A 17,511-nucleotide genomic window follows, 5' to 3' on the forward strand; every position below is an offset into this window, starting at 1 on the left:
TGGAAAAGAGAAGAGAAGAGAAGAGAAGGGAAGGGAAGGGAAGGGAAGGGAAGGGAAGGGAAGAGGATGGCTTCCATGGCTTAGGGCCCGGGTACTTATGGGACCGCCTGCTGTTACCGTATGCCTCCCATCGACCCGTACGCTCTCACAGAGAGGGTCTTCTCAGGGTGCCGTCCGCCAAGCAATGCCGGCTGGCGGCTCCCAGGGATAGTGCCTTCTCTGTTGGAGCCCCTGCGCTTTGGAACGACCTTCCCCCCGGTTTGCGCCAAATATCTGACCTTCGGACCTTTCGTCGGGAATTAAAAACTCATTTATTCATTCAAGCGGGACTGGACTGATTTTTTAGATTTTTTAAATTTTTAAATTTTAAATTTTTAAATCTTCTGTAATTTTATATGGGGTATTTTAGGTCGGTCAATTTGACGGTTTTAATTCGGCCACTATTGAATAGGTATTTTAAATTGATTTTTAACTTTGTATACTTATTGCTTTTTATCTTGGCTGTACACCGCCCTGAGTCCTTCGGGAGAAGGGCGGTATAAAAGTTTAATTAATAAATAAATAAATAAATAAATAAATGATGGAGAATAGAATAGAATAGAATAGAATAGAATAGAATAGAATAGAATAGAATAGAATAGAATAGAGGGATGGAAAAGAGAAGAAGAGAAGAGAAGAGAAGAGAAGAGAAGAGAAGAGAAGAGAAGAGAAGAGAAGAGAAGCTGGAAGGGATCCTGGAGGTCTTCTAGTCCAGCCCCCTGCTCAAGCAGGATACTTGGTGCCCTCTAATCTTGGTTGTTTTCTTCTAGAAATGTCATTATCCATATTAATGCACCGCTGATGTTACTCAGTTTGGACAATGAAACGTCTGCAAGAAAACAACCAAGCTCGGAGAGCAACAAGGACCCCTCAAATACTAAAACTATCCATTTCCGAAGTGGATAACAGAATAAACAGAGTTGGAAGGGATCCTGGAGGTCTTCTAGTCCAACCCCCTGCTCAGGCAGGAAACCCTATACCCGTCATGGCGACCCTGTGGCACGCGGAGCCATAGCAGTGGGCACGCATGCTCAGCATGCATTTGTGCGCCGGCCAGCTAATTTTGGGGCCTTCTGGGCCCACAGGAAGTCAGGAAACAGTCTCTTTCCATCCTCCAGAGGGCCTCCGGGGGGTGGGGGTGGGGAGAGATGTTTTCGCCCTCCCCAGGCTCCAAGAAAAGCTCTGGAGCCTGAGGAGGGCAAAAAAACGGGCCTACCGGGCGCATCGTGCCATCGTGTGCCAAAAGCAGGGGGAGCACGGGGGGTCATTAGTGGGGGGGCGGTACACAATGAATTATGGGTGTGGCCACACACATGCACCACTCCCACCCCCACCCGTGTTCCCCCCCCCCCGCTTTTGGCACGCGGCGGCAAAAAGGTTAGCCATCACTGTCCTATACCGTTTCAGACAAATGGCTGTCTAGTCTCTTCTTAAAAACTTCCAGTGATGTCGCAACCACAACCTCTGGTGGCAAGTAGTTCCACAAATTAATTATCCTCACTGTCAGGAAATTCCTCCTTAGTTCTAGGTTGCTTCTCTCCTTGATGAGTTTCCATCGGTTGCTGAACTGCGTCTCCTCTCATATTCTTAAAGCGTGAAGAAGAAAAAAAACCAAACACCTGGATTTCATACAGAAATTGTTCTTTTTTTAAAAAGCTGAAAACGTTTCTCCTTGACTTGTCCTGGCCGGATTCTTCTCCGCACGGCTGAAAATAAAAACCCCTGTTTTCCGGATGTGAGCCAACTATCTGAGGAGACCTTCCAAACTTCCTGCTCACACAAGCGCACAACGCTTGAAAACACTTTCTGGAGAAAGAGAACTTTCCACAGCTGAACATGAGAAAAAGGAAGGATTTCAAAATGATGCAACAGATTGGACTGTAGGGTAGGGTAGGATAGGATAGGATAGGATAGGATAGGATAGGATAGGATAGGATGAAAGAAAGAATAGAATAGAATACAGAAAAGAGAAGAGAAGAGAATGAAAGAAATAAGAAGAGAAGAGAAGAGAATGAAAAAAAGAAAAGAGAAGAGAAGAGAATATAGAAGAGAAGAGAATGAAAGAAAGAATAGAACAGAATCGAAAATAGAATAGAATAGAATGAATGAAAGAAAGAAGAAAGAAAGAGAAGAGAAAGAAAGAAAGAAGAGAAGAGAGAGAAGAGAGAGAATATAGAAGAGAGAAGAGAAAGAAATAATAGAATAGAGTAGAAAATAGAATAGAATAGAATAGAATAGAATGAAAGAAAGGATAGGATAGGATAGGATAGGATAGGATAGGATAGGATGAAAGAAAGAATAGAATAGAATACAGAAAAGAGAAGAGAAGAGAATGAAAGAAATAAGAAGAGAATAGAATAAAATAGGATAGAATAGAATAGAATGAAAAAAATAGAAGAGAGAGAAGAGAGAGAATATAGAGAAGAGAAGAGAAGAAAGAAAGAATAGAACAGAATCGAAAATAGAATAGAATAGAATGAATGAATGAAAGAAAGAAAGAAGAAGAGAAGAGAGAGAAGAGAATATAGAAAAGAAGAGAAAGAAAGAAATAATAGAATAGAGTAGAAAAAAAGAAATAGAATAGAATGAAAGAAAGGATAGGATAGGATAGGATAGGATAGGATAGGATAGGATAGGATAGGATAGGATAGGATGAAAGAAAGAATAGAATAGAATACAGAAGAGAAGAGAGAGAATGAAAAAGAAAAGAGAAGAGAAGAGAAGAGAAGAGAATGAAAAATAGAAGAGAAGAGAATATAGAAGAGAATGAAAGAAAGAATAGAACAGAATCGAAAAATAGAATAGAATAGAATGAATGAAAGAAAGAAAGAAAGAAAGAAAGAAAGAAAGAGAAGAGAAGAGAAGAGAGAGAATATAGAAGAGAGAGAAAGAAAGAAATAATAGAATAGAGTAGAAAATAGAATAGAATAGAATAGAATAGAATGAAAGAAAGGATAGGATAGGATGGGATAGGATAGGATAGGATAGGATGAAAGAAAGAATAGAATAGAATACAGAAAGAGAAGAGAAGAGAATGAAAGAAATAAGAAGAGAATAGAATAAAATAGGATAGAATAGAATAGAATGAAAAAAATAGAAGAGAAGAGAAGAGAATATAGAAGAGAAGAGAATGAAAGAAAGAATAGAACAGAATCGAAAAATAGAAATAGAATAGAATGAATGAATGAAAGAAAGAAAGAAGAGAAGAGAAGAGAAGAGAAGAGAAAATATAGAATAGAAGAGAAAGAAAGAAATAATAGAATAGAGTAGAAAAATAGAAATAGAATAGAATGAAAGAAAGGATAGGATAGGATAGGATAGGATAGGATAGGATAGGATAGGATGAAAGAAAGAATAGAATAGAATACAGAAAAGAGAAGAGAAGAGAATGAAAGAAATAAGAATAGAAGAGAAGAGAAGAGAAGAGAATGAAAAAATAGAAGAGAAGAGAATATAGAAGAGAATGAAAGAAAGAATAGAACAGAATCGAAAAATAGAAATAGAATAGAATGAATGAATGAATGAAAGAAAGAAAGAAAGAATAGAACAGAATAGAATAGAAGAGAATATAGAAGAGAAGAGAAAGAAAGAAATAATAGAATAGAGTAGAAAAATAGAAATAGAATAGAATGAAGGAAAGGATAGGATAGGATAGGATAGGATGAAAGAAAGAATAGAATAGAATACAGAAGAGAAGAGAATGAAAGAAATAAGAATAGAATAGAATAGAATAGAATTGAATAGAATAGAATAGAATAGAATAGAATAGAATAAAATAGAATAGAATAGAAATAGAATAGAATGAAAGAAATAGAAGAGAAGAGAATATAGAAGAGAATAGAATGAAAGAAAGAATAGAATAGAATAGAAAAATAGAAATAGAATAGAAAGAAAGAAAGAAAGATAGAATAGAATAGAATATAGAAGAGAAGAGAAGAGAAAGAAAGAAATAATAGAATAGAGTAGGAAAATAGAAATAGAAATAGAATAGAATGAAAGGATAGGATAGGATAGGATAGGATAGAATAGAATAATCGAAATAGAAATAGAATAGAATGAAAGAAAGAATAGAATAGAATAGAAGCTGAAAGGGGACCCTGGAGGTCTTCTAGTCAAGCAGGATATTTGAACACGAGATAAAGGAAGGATTTCAAAACGAAACAACAGGTTCGTATGTAGCTGGAACGGATTAAACCGACTTCAGTTTTTTCAGCCTCGAAGGGCGAGGTCTCCAATTGTAGACATTGTCCCCAGCACCTGAAAAGCGACCCCTCCCCATCGGAAAAAAATGGGAAAAAACAGCATAAAATGAGGTGGGGGGAGAAGATGGTGAGTGGGATTCAATCCGGACCTAATCCGGGCAGTCCTTGACTTACAACAGTTCGCTTACTGACCGTTCGAAGTGACAACGGCACTGAAAAAAGTGACTTATGACATTGTTCACACCTACGACCGTTGCAGCATACCCTCCCCCCGCCCCGGGTCACTGTTATTCAGGGGCCACTGACTCTCTTTTTTCCACGGATTTTCCACTTCTGCTTCCTGAAAAAATTTATCTTGTAATTTACAACTTCTTCTCTGCAAAAACATATGGACTACAAACCTTGATCAGGGCAAAGCAATAGATGCAATCTACATAGACTTCTGCAAAGCTTTTGACTCAGTAGTACATGATAAACTTCTCCTAAAAGTAAAACCCTACGGCATCTCAGGACCCCTCCACAATTGGACAACAGCTTTTCTATCAAAAAGACAACAAGTAGTCAAAATTGGCAATGCTCTATCAAATCCTGTTCCTGTCAAAAGTGGCGTTCCCCAAGGCAGCGTTCTTGGACCAACACTCTTCATATTATACATTAATGATCTCTGTGACTATATTACAAGTAATTGTGTTTTCTTTGCTGACGATGTCAAACTATTTAACACCACCAACAATACAGCTACCCTTCAAAAAGACCTTGACTTCGTATCTGAATGGTCTAAAACTTGGCAACTCCAAATCTCAACCAGCAAATGCTCAGTCTTACATATTGGAAAAAAAGAACCTAAACACTAAGTACAAGCTTGATGGACATTACCTTACTGATGACCCCCACGCTGTTAAAGATCTTGGAGTTTTCATATCAAGTGATCTAAGTGCCAAAGCCCACTGTAACTACATCGCAAAAAAGGCCTTAAGAGTTGTAAACCTAATCTTGCGTAGCTTCTTCTCCAAAAACACTACACTACTAACCAGAGCATATCAAACATTTGCTAGACCAATTCTTGAATACAGCTCGCCTGTCTGGAACCCATACCATGTTTCAGACACCAATACAATTGAACGTGTCCAGAAATATTTTACAAGAAGAGTTCTCCATTCCTCTGAATACAACAAAATACCTTTTGCCACCAGATTTGAAATCTTGGGTTTAGAAAATTGGGAACTCCGCCGCCTTCGACATGACCTGAGTTTAACTCATAGAATCATCTATTACAAAGTCCTTCCTGTCGAAGACTACTTCAGCTTCAATTGCAACAATACATGAGCACACAATAGATTTAAGCTTAATGTTAACCGCTCCAATCTTGATTGCAGAAAATATGACTTCAGTAACAGAGTTGTTAATGCTTGGAATACACTACCTGACTCTGTGGTCTCTTCCCAAAATCCCAAAATCTTCAACCAAAAACTGTCTACTATTGACCTCACCCCATTCCTAAGAGGTCTGTAAGGGGTGTGCATAAGAGCACAAGCATGCCTACCGTTCCTGTCCTATGGTTTCCTTTCGTTATATCCAATTAATATAGTTATTACATACTCATACTCATATATATATATGCTTATATATTGTTATTTCATACTTAGGCTTACTTAGGCTTCTGGGTTCTATCATATCGCAAGATCTCAAATGGACAGCTAACATCAAAAACATCATTAAAAAAGGACAACAAAGAATGTTCTTTCTGCGCCAACTCAGTAAGCTCAAACTGCCCAAGGAGCTGCTGATCCAATTCTACAGAGGAATTATTGAGTCTGTCATTTGCACCTCTATAACTGTCTGGTTTGGTTCTGCAACCCAACAAGAAAAACACAGACTTCAGAGGATAATTAGAACTGCAGAAAAAATAATTGCTACCAACTTGCCTTCCATTGAGGACCTGTATACTGCACGAATCAAGAAGAGGGCCGTGAAAATATTTGCAGATCCCTCGCATCCTGGACATAAACTGTTTCAACTCCTACCCTCAAAACGACGCTATAGAGCACTGCACACCAGAACAACTAGACACAAGAACAGTTTTTTCCCGAAGGCCATCACTCTGCTAAACAAATAATTCCCTCAACACTGTCAGACTATTTACTGAATCTGCACTACTATTAATCGTTTCATAGTTCCCATCACCAATCTCTTTCCACTTAGGACTGTATGACTATAACTTGTTGCTGGCAATCCTTATGATTTATATTGATATATTGATCATCAATTGTGTTGTAAATGTTGTACCTTGATGAACGTATCTTTTCTTTTATGTACACTGAGAGCATCTGCACCAAGACAAATTCCTTGTGTGTCCAATCACACTTGGCCAATAAAATTCTATTCTATTCTATTCTATATACTGTGTGACAAAATAAATAAATAATATTTAAATTTTTATTTAAATAAATAATGAATAAAATTACCAGTCTGAGCCTCTGTGGCTCAGACTGGTAAGACAGTCTGTTATTAAGAGCAGCTGCTTGCAATTACTGCAGGTTCTAGTCCCACCAGGCCCAAGGTTGACTCAGTCTTCCATCCTTTATAAGGTAGGTAAAATGAGGACCCAGATTGTTGGGGGCAATAAAAGTTGACTTTGTATATAATATACAAATGGATGAAGACTATTGCTTAACACAGTGTAAGCCGCCCTGAGTCTTCGGAGAAGGGCGGGGTATAAATGCAAATTAAAAATAAATAAGTAAATTAAATAAATAAATAAAAACTCCATCTGATTTTGAAATAATCTGCCAACGTACTTTTAGGAAGATTTTTGTCTTGCCAATCTGCCAATCGTCATCTTTGCCCAGCACGGCTTCAGCGATGCGCTGGCACGTTCCATGGAGATCTCCCTAGAAAGAAACGAGTGGAACAGATTTCAAAACTTGCACCAAGCGGGAGGGTTGACTAAACTTTTTGATTTTAATAATTTTAATTGGGGTATTTTTATGAATGTTAGGGGTCAAATTTGACGGTTTTAAATTTTCGGCCATTTATTGGATATGTTATTTTAAGTTTTGTCTTAATTTGTATATTGCACTGTTTTATTCTGGCTGTACACCGCCCTGAGTCCTTCGGGAGAAGGGCGGTATAAAAATCTAAATAATAAATAAATAAATAAATAATAAATAAATCAGGAGGTCTCCAACCTTGAGGAATTCTGGGAGTTGAAGTCCACAAGTCTTAAAGTCGGCAAGGTTGGAGACCCCCTGGACTAGTTGACCCCTGAAGTCCCTTCCAGCAATATGACTCTGTGAGGGCGTAGGTCTAATCCGCGACTTACAACCTCAACCGCGTTGTAATTTTCTGTTGCTAAGCGAGGTGGCGGTTAAGTGAATTCTGCCCGATTTTACAAGGTGGTTTTTTTTTTTGAGATGGTCATGAAGCGAATCACTGTGGTTGTTGAGTGAATCACATGAACATGAAGTGAATCTGGCTTTTGAGCAATATTTTGGTCAAAAACTGGCGCTTGTTTCTGATTTCCAGCAAAAAGAAAACATACATACATACTTTATATACAGGGTGTATTTCAGCGATCTGTTTATAAAGGTAAAGGTAAAAGTTCCCCTCGCACATACGTGCTAGTCGTTGCTGACTCTAGGGGGCGGTGCTCATCTCCATTTCAAAGCCGAAGAGCCAGCGCTGTCCGAAGACGTCTCCGGGGTCATGTGGCCGGCATGACTCAACGCCAAAGGCGCACGGAACGCTCTTCCCTTCCCACCAAAGGTGGTCCCTATTTTTCTACTTGCATTTTTTATGTGCTTTCGAACTACTAGGTTGGCAGAAGCTGGGACAAGTAACGGGAGCTCATCCCGTTACACAGCAGCACTAGGGATTCGAACCGCCGAACTGCCAACCTTTCGATCGACAGATTCAACATCCTAGCCCCTGAGCCACCACCTCCCTGTTTATACCTATTTATATTTATATCTATTTATATATTTATTTATATTTATATCTGTTTATATTTATATCTGTTTATACCTATTTTATTTGCTCATTCAAATATTATATGATGTATAATAACAACCAGCACGACTTACAACCCATAATTGCCATCTCAATTACGGTCGTATATAGAGGACTACCTGTGTTTTAGTAATTAAGAAGCACTCACAGGGTGACTCTCGCAAGTACAGGTAGTCCTTGACTTAATAATATTTCACTTAGCGACCGTTTGATGTTTCAATGCTACTGAAAAAAAGTTTTTCACACTTAACAACGGTTGCAGCGTTCCCCGGGGTCACACAGGATGAAAAATTTCAGAGGTTCGGCAACGGGTTCACGTTTATGACGGTCGCAGTGTTTGTGACCAAGCAAAGTCAATGGGGAAGCCAGATTCATTTAATAACCGTGTGGCTAACTTAACAACTGTGGTGATTCGCTTAACGACGGTGGCAAGAAAAGTGGTAAAATGGGCAAAACTGACTTAATTAACGTCTGTCTCACTTAGCAACAAAAATTTTGGGCTCAGTTGTGGTCGTAAGTCGAGGACTAATTGTAAGGATGGCTAGCAAGAAATTGTATTTTTGTTTAAATAATGATTATTCATCTTTACCTGCTTGTAGGCGGGTTTAACCCCTGGCATGAGGACTCGGTATCTATCGACAAATTCCACAAAGGTGTATCGTATCGGATAGCCAGCTCTGCGGATTCGGATAGTTTCCATCATCCCGGAATATCTCAGCTGGCGGACGCAGAGTTCCCGGTCAAATAACTTCAAAGAGAAAAAGAGGTCTTTAATTTCTCAAGATTACTTAGGAAGGAACTTCTGATATAGCGTTTCTCAGTTTTAAGAGGTGTGGATTTCAACTCCCAGAATTCCCTAGCCATTTCGGGGAATCCCAGAGAATTCTGGGAAATGTAATCCACACTTGGCTAGGGAATTCTGGGAGTTGAAGTCCTCAACACTTAGAAGTGGCCAAGGTTGAGAAACATCAGACAATTCTGGGAGTTGTAGCTTATATATGCTATCTGGGGAATTCTGGGAGTTGAAGTTCTCAGAACTGAAAGTTGCCAAGGTTGAGAAACATCAGAGAATTTACAGTATCAAGAAGAAAGGTGAAACGCGTAGAAAAAACGAGATATACAAAAATGATCCCCATGTCAGTTAATCCTTAGTTGGGTAACCTTTAGCATGAATGACGGCCTTACAACGTCTTCCCATGGAGTGAACCGAGTCTTTGAGTTCTGCAGCTGTTCTAATGTGAAACCAAGATTGAAGGATGGCTTCGATTAACTGGGTTTGATTGCTGGGTCGCTTCTGACTAACCAGCTTCTTTAGTTGCCTCCATAGATTTTCAATTGAGTGAAGGTCTGGGCTATTCCCAGGCCATTCCAGCTGTGGAATAGGATTCTCTTGAAACTCCAGGGAAAAAAAGTGGTGTTACTAGCCATCAAACCTCAAAAAAATACACTTTTCCCAAAAGGTTTCCACAATTTTGGCCACGACTGTTTCCCTTCTGTGCAATGTCATTCTGTGAGAAACAGATATTTTCCACTCTTTATTTTGGTTTCCTGAAGCTCTGCTTCCTGCCCTTCTCACAGAAGTTTCATCTTTTCCAAAGAATTGTTTTTGCCTTAGTTTTTACTGACCCAGCCAATTTCTTATTTCATGGTCAAAGGCCCTGCGGGATGGGGATTATGGATGTTACAACATAGAAGTAAGTAAGTATGTAAGTATGTAAAAATACACTACCTGACTCTGTGGTCTCTTCCCAAAATCCCCAAAGCTGTAACCAAAAATTGTCTACTATTGACCTCACCCCATTCCTAAGAGGTCCGTAAGGGGCGTGCATAAGAGCACAAACATGCCTACCGTTCCTGTCCTATTATTTCCTTTGGTTATATCCAATTAATATAGTTATTACATACTTATGCTTATCTATTGTATAGTTATTTCATGCTTATGCTTATATATACTGTGTGACAAAATAAATAAATAAATAAATAAAAAAGTAGGTGGGGAAAATTGGTGGGCTTAATCCAGAGGTGCAGTTAAGAAGCAACTGGGAGGGGAACGACGCCCCTTTTATGACATGGACTTCAACTCCCAGAATTCCTGAGAGTTGAAGTCCACAAGTCATAAGGGGGCCACGGTTCCCCACCTCTGCAGTAGATTAGGGGTCTCCAACCTTGGGAACTTGAAGACTTGTGGACTTCAACTCCCAGAATTCCTGAACCAGCTTAGCTAGCGGAGGAATTCTGGGAGTTGATGTCCACAAGTCTTCAAGTTGCCAAGGTTGGAGACCCCTGCAGTAGATAAAGAAATCATCTGCTGAGAAATTTCAAATCTAGGCTGCATATCTACAGGCAGCCACTAGATGGCAGTAAAGAGACAGAGAAAACTCTCTTTGCTGCCCTCTTTGGTCATTTGAATTTTTGCAGCTCATTCTTTAGATGCTTGCTAAAAGATATTCTGCTCCTTTCCCCCTCCCAGGAAAACACACATAAAATATATCTCGATGTACCATCGCTAAATCTCTCTATGAGTTCCGAATAACAGACTCCCAATTCTCCAATCTATTCTGAAGTTTGGGACTCGCCCAAAGTTGCTTTGGTTCAGATGGCGGCAAGGTAAATTTGATTGATTTGTAAATGCAATAAATAAATAAGTGGAATGGATCTCATTGGCTGTTTTACAGAAAAGGGAGGGAGGGAGGGAAGAAGGAAAAAAGGGAGGGAATAATAGAAGGAAGGAAAACAGGGAGGCTGGAAGGATGGAAGGGAAGGAAAGAGAAAGAGAAAAGGGGAAGGAGAAGGGGAAGGGGCAGGAGCAGAAGAAGGAGAAGGAGAAGAAGAAGGAGCAGAAGAAGGAGGAGGGGAAGGAGAAGGAGAGGAGAGGAAAAGCTTAGATGAAAGAGGAGAATGGGGAAAAGGAAAGGGAAGGGAAGGGAAGGGAAGGAAAGGGAAGGGAAGGAAAAGAAAGAAGAAAAGAAAGAAGGAAGGAAGGAAGGAAGGAAGGAAGGAAGGAAGGAAAGGAAGGAAAGGAACGGGAGTGAGTAAATGAAAAGAAAGGAAGGAAAGGGAGTGAATAAATGAAAGGAAGGGAGGGAGAAAGGGAAGGGGAAAAGAAAGGAAGGAAGGAAGGAAGGAAGGAAGGAAGGAAGGAAAGGAAAGAAGGAAAGAAAAGGGAGAGGGAGAGGGAGAAGAGGAAGGGGAAGAAAACAAAAACACAGAAATTCAAATACATAACATTTGAGTACAGCTGTCAGAGGACTCACCGCCAGGAACAGATCCACAATCCCCAACAAACCTCGACTCACTCCTGCCTCATTCGGAGGGCCCCCCCCACCTCCCAGAAGACCCCTCTGACCTGGCTCAGCCCCCCCCCCCCAGTCTCCCCACTCACCATGGGCCTCTTGTACTCGTTGGGCTTGATGCACCGGACGAAGAAGGGCTGGCAGACCCCCAGAGTCCTCATCAGGAGCTCCAGCGAGCGCTTGAACTGGCTGCTGAGCGTCGGGGACCGTTTCCTGGTCTCTGCCCCCTGGAGAAAGAGCAGGATCGGGGCACGGATCAATGTCAGGAAATGAAAAGATAACACCAGCAGTGGCTGAACATTTCCCCCTCGGGCGGGCGGGCGGGTGGGGGACGCCCAGGAGTGTTCTCAACACAGGAAATTTCGCCAGCCCTGCCTGCGGCGGTCCGGTTTTCCCATCACCCAGGGTGGCTCCAATGCTGGCCAGCCGAAGGGGGGGGGGAAAACTTATTCGGTGGCTCTTTTTAATTTAATTATTTTAATTTAACAATAACAACAACAGAGTTGGAAGGGACCTTGGAGGCCTTCTAGTCCAACCCCCTGCCCAGGCAGGAAACCCTGCACCATCTCAGACGGATGGTTATCCAACATTTTCTTTAAAATTTCCAGTGTTGGAGCATTCACAACTTCTGGTGGCAAGTCGTTCCACTTATTAATTGTTCTCACTGTCAGGAAATTTCTCCTTAGTTCTAAGTTGCTTCTTTCTTTGATCAGTTTCCACCCATTGCTTCTTGTTCTACCCTCAGGTGCTTTGGAGAATAGCTTGACTCCCTCTTCTTTGGGGCAGCCCCTGAGATATTGGAAGACTGCTATCATGTCTCCCCTAGTCCTTCTTTTCATTAAAGTAAACATACCCAGTTCCTGCAACCGTTCTTCATGTTTTAGCCTCCAGTCCCCTAATCATCCTTGTTGCTCTTCTCTGCACTCTTTCTAGAGTCTCAGCATCTTTTTTACATCGTGGCGACCAAAATTGAATGCAGTAATTTAATTTAATTTAATTTACCTGGAGGTTGCCATAGATGTTTCCAAAACTTTGACTATATAAGTGGGCCTTTTAGGATGCGGGGGGGAGGAACAAAAAAAGATGTGGTTTTTGGTGCTTGGCGCTCTCTGAGCTGGGTTGTTTTCTTGCAGACATTGGATTACCCGAATAGGTCACGTGATCAGTGCGAGGAGGAGGAGGAGGAGGAGGAGGAGGAGGAGGACGACGACGACCGTGGGGTCCTTAATGCTCTTCGAGGTGGGTTTTCTTACAGACCTTTCATGACCCAACTAGGTACCATCAACAGTGGTAGAAGGGGTAGAAGAGGGAGAAGAAAGGAGTAGGGAGGAAGGAGGAGAGGATGTAGATAAGAGAAGGGGAGGATGGTCGTGGAAAGTAGAAGAAGGTAGAGAAGGGAAGAGAGTTAAAGGAAGGGGGCGGTGACCGGGCAGGTCCGATTAATTCTATATGATGGTACATTAAATATGTTATTGGATATGAATGTTAAAATAAAACTTTTTTTAAAAAAAAAACAGTGGTAGAAGGGGAAGGTGCTTGCAAAGAGGAGGAGGAGGAGGAGGAGGAGGACTTAGTGCTCTTTGAGATGGTTTTCTTGCAGACGTTTCATGACCCAACTAGGTACCATCATCAGTGGTAAAAGGAAAAGATGCTTGCAAAGAGGAGGAGGAGGAGGAGGAGGAGGAGAAGGAGAAGGAGGAGAAGAAGGAGGAGGAGAAGGAGGAGGAGGAGGAGGAGGAGGAGGAGGAGGAGGAGGAGGAGGAGGAGAAGAAGAAGAAGAAGAAGAAGAGGAGGAGGAGAAGGAGAAGGAGAAGAAGGAGGAGGAGAAGGAGAAGAGGAGGAGGAGGGGGGGGAAGAAGAAGAAGAAGAAGAAGAAGAAGAAGAAGAAGAAGAAGAAGAAGAAGAAGAAGAAGAAGAAGAAGAAGAGGAGGAGGAGGAGGAGGAGGAGGAGGAGGAGGAGGAGGAGGAGGAGGAGGAGGAGGAGGAGGAGAAGAAGGAGGAGGAGGAGGAGGAGGAGAAGAAGGAGGAGGAGGAGGAGGAGGACTGTGGGGGTCCTTGGTGCTCTCTGAACTTGGTTGTTTTCTTCCAGACATTTCATTACCCAACTAGGTAACATCATCAGTGGTAGAAGGAGAAGCTGCTTGCAAAGAGGAAGAGGAGGAGGACCGCTGTGGCATCTTTGATGCTTTCTGAGCTTGGTTGTTTTCTTCCAGACATTTCATGGCCCAACTAGGTAACATAATCAGTGCTAGAAGGGAGGGGGGGTTGTGGAGAGGAGGAGGAGGAGGCACGGGGCATCCTCAGTGCTCTCTGCCTTGTTTTCTTGCAGACGTTTCATGACCCAACTAAATAACGCCATCAAGTTCTTTCCCTGAGAAGAACCTTGATGAAAAGCAATGGTCCAGAAAAAAAGTGGCCCAAGCCAAACCGTACCCCCAAGGGAAGAGTTGCAGAACTTATTTTACCTTCAAAGTGGAGGCTGGCGACTGGGCAAATGTGGAAGACGGACAGCCACAGAGAAACTATAGGAGAAGAAAGGGGAAAATGAAACCACCGAGAAAAACACGAGAGAGAGAGAGAGAGAGAGAGGGAGAGAGAGAGAAGAGAGGAGAAAATAAAAAGCGAGCAGGAAGAATCAGGATTTCTCACCGCCGGCGATAGCAGGGGCCACTTAAATAGAAACGGAGGCAGAAGTCGGCCACGTGAAGCCACTGTGGAGAACCTACCATGGGCTGAACAATCATTAAAATGAAGAATTGATAGAATGAGAAATAACATGAAGAATGCCACGGTTATATTTGGTTAAAAAAACACCATGAAAATGGCTCAACTCAAAAGTTGTGGCGAGAACTTCATTATCATTGCTATAACTCCTTTTCATGTGTGAAAAAGGTAAAATATTCAAGAAGATGGGTAAATTTAAAAAAAGTAATGAAGTGAACACAAATTATGCTAAAGACTGTCTTAATGATATTTGAAATATCTTTAGACAGATATGTTGAAATACAGATATTTTTAGGCACTAGACTTGTACAGGATCAATCCTATCATGAGGCAGAGATAGCTGCCATAGGCAGGCAATTTGTATGTCATGTGTGTCTCTTTTGCTGATAGTTTCAATTCCTGGAGTTTCCCTCCTGGCAAAAGTGGCTCAAAAAAAAGGGGAAAATAGCACTCACCACGAACCTATTTGCAACCGTGTGATGGAAGGGTGAGACGCAGGGGTGGGGCTGCTGGGGGTTCGGGAGAACCTCTAGCTAAGATTCTGTGTGGTTCTGATAATCCCCCAAATCCCACCTCTGGCTGGCCCCACCCACCCTGCCCTGCCCCGCCTCCCCCAGGAGTCCCCATGCGGCCCATTTTGGATTGCAGTGCGCACACGGAGGCTCGGAGAGGGCGAAAAATGGGCCTACCAGAAGTTCGGGCCTCCAGAGCCTGGGGAGGTCATTTTCGCCCTCCCGGAGGCTCAAGAAAAGCCTCCAGAGCCCGGGGAGGGCAAAAATGCCTCTACCCACCACTGTGGTGCAGGAGGCTGATTAGGCCACGCCCTACCATGGCCACGGCCACGCAGCAACTGGGCAGAAAACCCCTTGCTAAAATCTTTGAAGCCCACCCCCAATGAAATGCCCTTTTGAGAACAGGCAATAGGCAGAGTTTGATTGAGCCAAGGAGTCCTTGTGGTTTTCTGAGCTTCTTGTAGACGTTTCATTACCTCAAGGCAGCGTTCTCGGACCAACTCTCTTCATACTATACATAAATGATCTCTGTGACCATATCTCAAGTTATTGTGTTCTCTTTGCTGACGATGTCAAGCTATTTAACACCACCAACAATACTCCTACCCTTCAAAAAGACCTTGACTTTGTATCCGATTGGTCTAAAACTTGGCAACTCCAAATCTCAACTAGCAAATGCTCAGTCTTACATATTGGAAAAAAGAACCCAAACGCTAAGTACAAGCTTGATGGACATTACCTTACAGATGACCCCCGACCCTGTTAAAGACCTTGGAGTTTTCATATCAAATGATCTAAGTGCCAAAGCCCACTGCAACTACATAGCAAAAAAAGCTCTAAGAGCTGTAAACCTAATTTTGCGTAGCTTCTTTTCCAAAAACTCTACACTACTAACCAGAGCATACAAAACATTTGCTAGACCCATTCTTGAATACAGCTCACCTGTCTGGAACCCTCACCACATCTCTGACATTAATACAATTGAACGAGTCCAGAAATATTTTCCAAGAAGAATCCTCCACTCCTCTGTAAACAACAAAATACCTTATACCTCCAGATTTGAAATCCTGGGATTAGAAAATTTAGAACTCCGCCGACTCAGACATGAGTCTAACACACAGAATCATCTATTGCAATGTCCTTCCTGTTAAAGACTACTTCAGCTTCAATCGCAATAATACAAGAGCAAACAATAGATTCAAACTTAATGTTAACCGCTTCAATCTTGATTGCAGAAAATATGACTTTTGTAACAGAGTTGTTAACGCTTGGAACGTACTACCTGACTCTGTGGTCTCTTCTCAAACTCCCAAAAGCTTTAACCAAAAACTATCTACCATTGACCTCACCCCATTCCTAAGAGGACTATAAGGGGCGTACATAAGTGCACAAAAGTGCCTACCGTTCCTGTCCTGTTGTTTTCTTTCATTATATGTGTTTATATATAATGTTGTGACAAAATAAATAAATAAATAAATAAATAAATAAATAAATAAATAAATAAATAAATAAACAAACTAACATCCTCGGTCTAGCACTGATGTTATTACCTAGCTGGGTAATGAAACGTCTGCAAGAAAATATCCATGCTCAGAGGACTCCTCATTTCAACCCTGAGCTACAAATATTCTCCTTTCTTGGACTGCACTGATGAGGCTGCCATCTTGGCATGCATGACCGGAATAGCACAAGCATTTTAGACTTATATACCGCTCCATGAAGCTTTACAGCAGGGGTCTCCAACCTTGGTCACTTTAAGACTTGTGGACTTCAACTCCCAGTTGAAGTCCACAAGTCTTAAAGTGACCAAGGTTGGAGACCCCTGCTTACAGCACTCTCACTATTCCACAATTTGGAATCAAAACTATCTGTTGAACAAACCTTCTTTGTAGCTGATCTTAACTTGCTATCCAACAAGAATGGCATGAGAGACCATTAGGAAAAAACAAACAAACCAGGAATGCTGGATAAAGATTGGGAAGTCAAAAATGATTCTCCAAAAAGGCAGTGACAATTTATTTATTTTTTTGTCCTGGTGGCGCAGTGGTTAGAGAGCAGTACTGCAGGCTACTTCTGCTGACTGCCGGCTGACTGCAATTTGGCAGTCTGAATCTCACCAGGCTCAAGGTTGACTCAGCCTTCCGTCCTTCCGAGGTGGGTAAAATGAGGACCCAAATTGTTGGGAGCAAGAAGCTGACTCTGCAAACTGTTTAGAAAGAGCTGTAAAGTACTATAAGTCTAAGTGCTATTGTTATCACGTCTACATATCGCCCCCCCCACCCAACCATCTGGGTCCTCATTATACCAACCTTGGCAAGATGGAAGTCAACCTTGAGCCCGGTCAGGATCAAACTCCAGACTGTGGGCAGAGTTAGCTGCATTGCAACCACTGCACCTTCAGGGCTTATAACCAGTAGTGGTTTTCATTTACCTTCACTACCGGTTTGGAACTGTTAGCGCACAGGCACTCACTTCACTCATGCGTGGCACTTCTGCGCATGTGCAGAGCGTCCATCATGACATCTGGGCGGGTGGGCCACTGCTTATAATCTGTTGTGGTCCGCCAGCAGCCTGTGGAGCTGGCAACGGACAGTGATGAGGCTGAGGTGAGGCCAGGGCCATCGGGGAGTGAGGTGGGGACTCCAGAGCCTCCAGAGACTGATAGTAGTGAGGCAGAAGAACAGGAAGAGCCCGTTCCTAATGCATGCATGAGAAGAGCTGACAGAAGGCAAG

At 42.0% G+C, this 17,511-nt stretch overlaps 1 protein-coding gene across 1 annotated transcript in view; it reads right to left on the reverse strand.

Moving 5' to 3' along the window:
- MYO7A (myosin VIIA) overlaps nucleotides 1-17,511 on the reverse strand; it is a 139,980-nt gene that overhangs the window by 84,124 nt on the left and 38,345 nt on the right. Inside the window, exons 15-17 of the mRNA XM_058185114.1 lie at nucleotides 11,632-11,769; nucleotides 8,839-8,997; nucleotides 7,040-7,132 (exon numbers count right to left, since the gene is read on the reverse strand). Of these exons, the coding sequence (XP_058041097.1) occupies nucleotides 7,040-7,132; nucleotides 8,839-8,997; nucleotides 11,632-11,769 (390 nt within the window). The remainder of the gene's footprint in view (nucleotides 1-7,039; nucleotides 7,133-8,838; nucleotides 8,998-11,631; nucleotides 11,770-17,511) is intronic.

Source organism: Ahaetulla prasina, chromosome 5 (genome assembly GCF_028640845.1).
Source record: "Ahaetulla prasina isolate Xishuangbanna chromosome 5, ASM2864084v1, whole genome shotgun sequence".
Taxonomy (NCBI): Eukaryota; Metazoa; Chordata; class Lepidosauria; order Squamata; family Colubridae; genus Ahaetulla; species Ahaetulla prasina.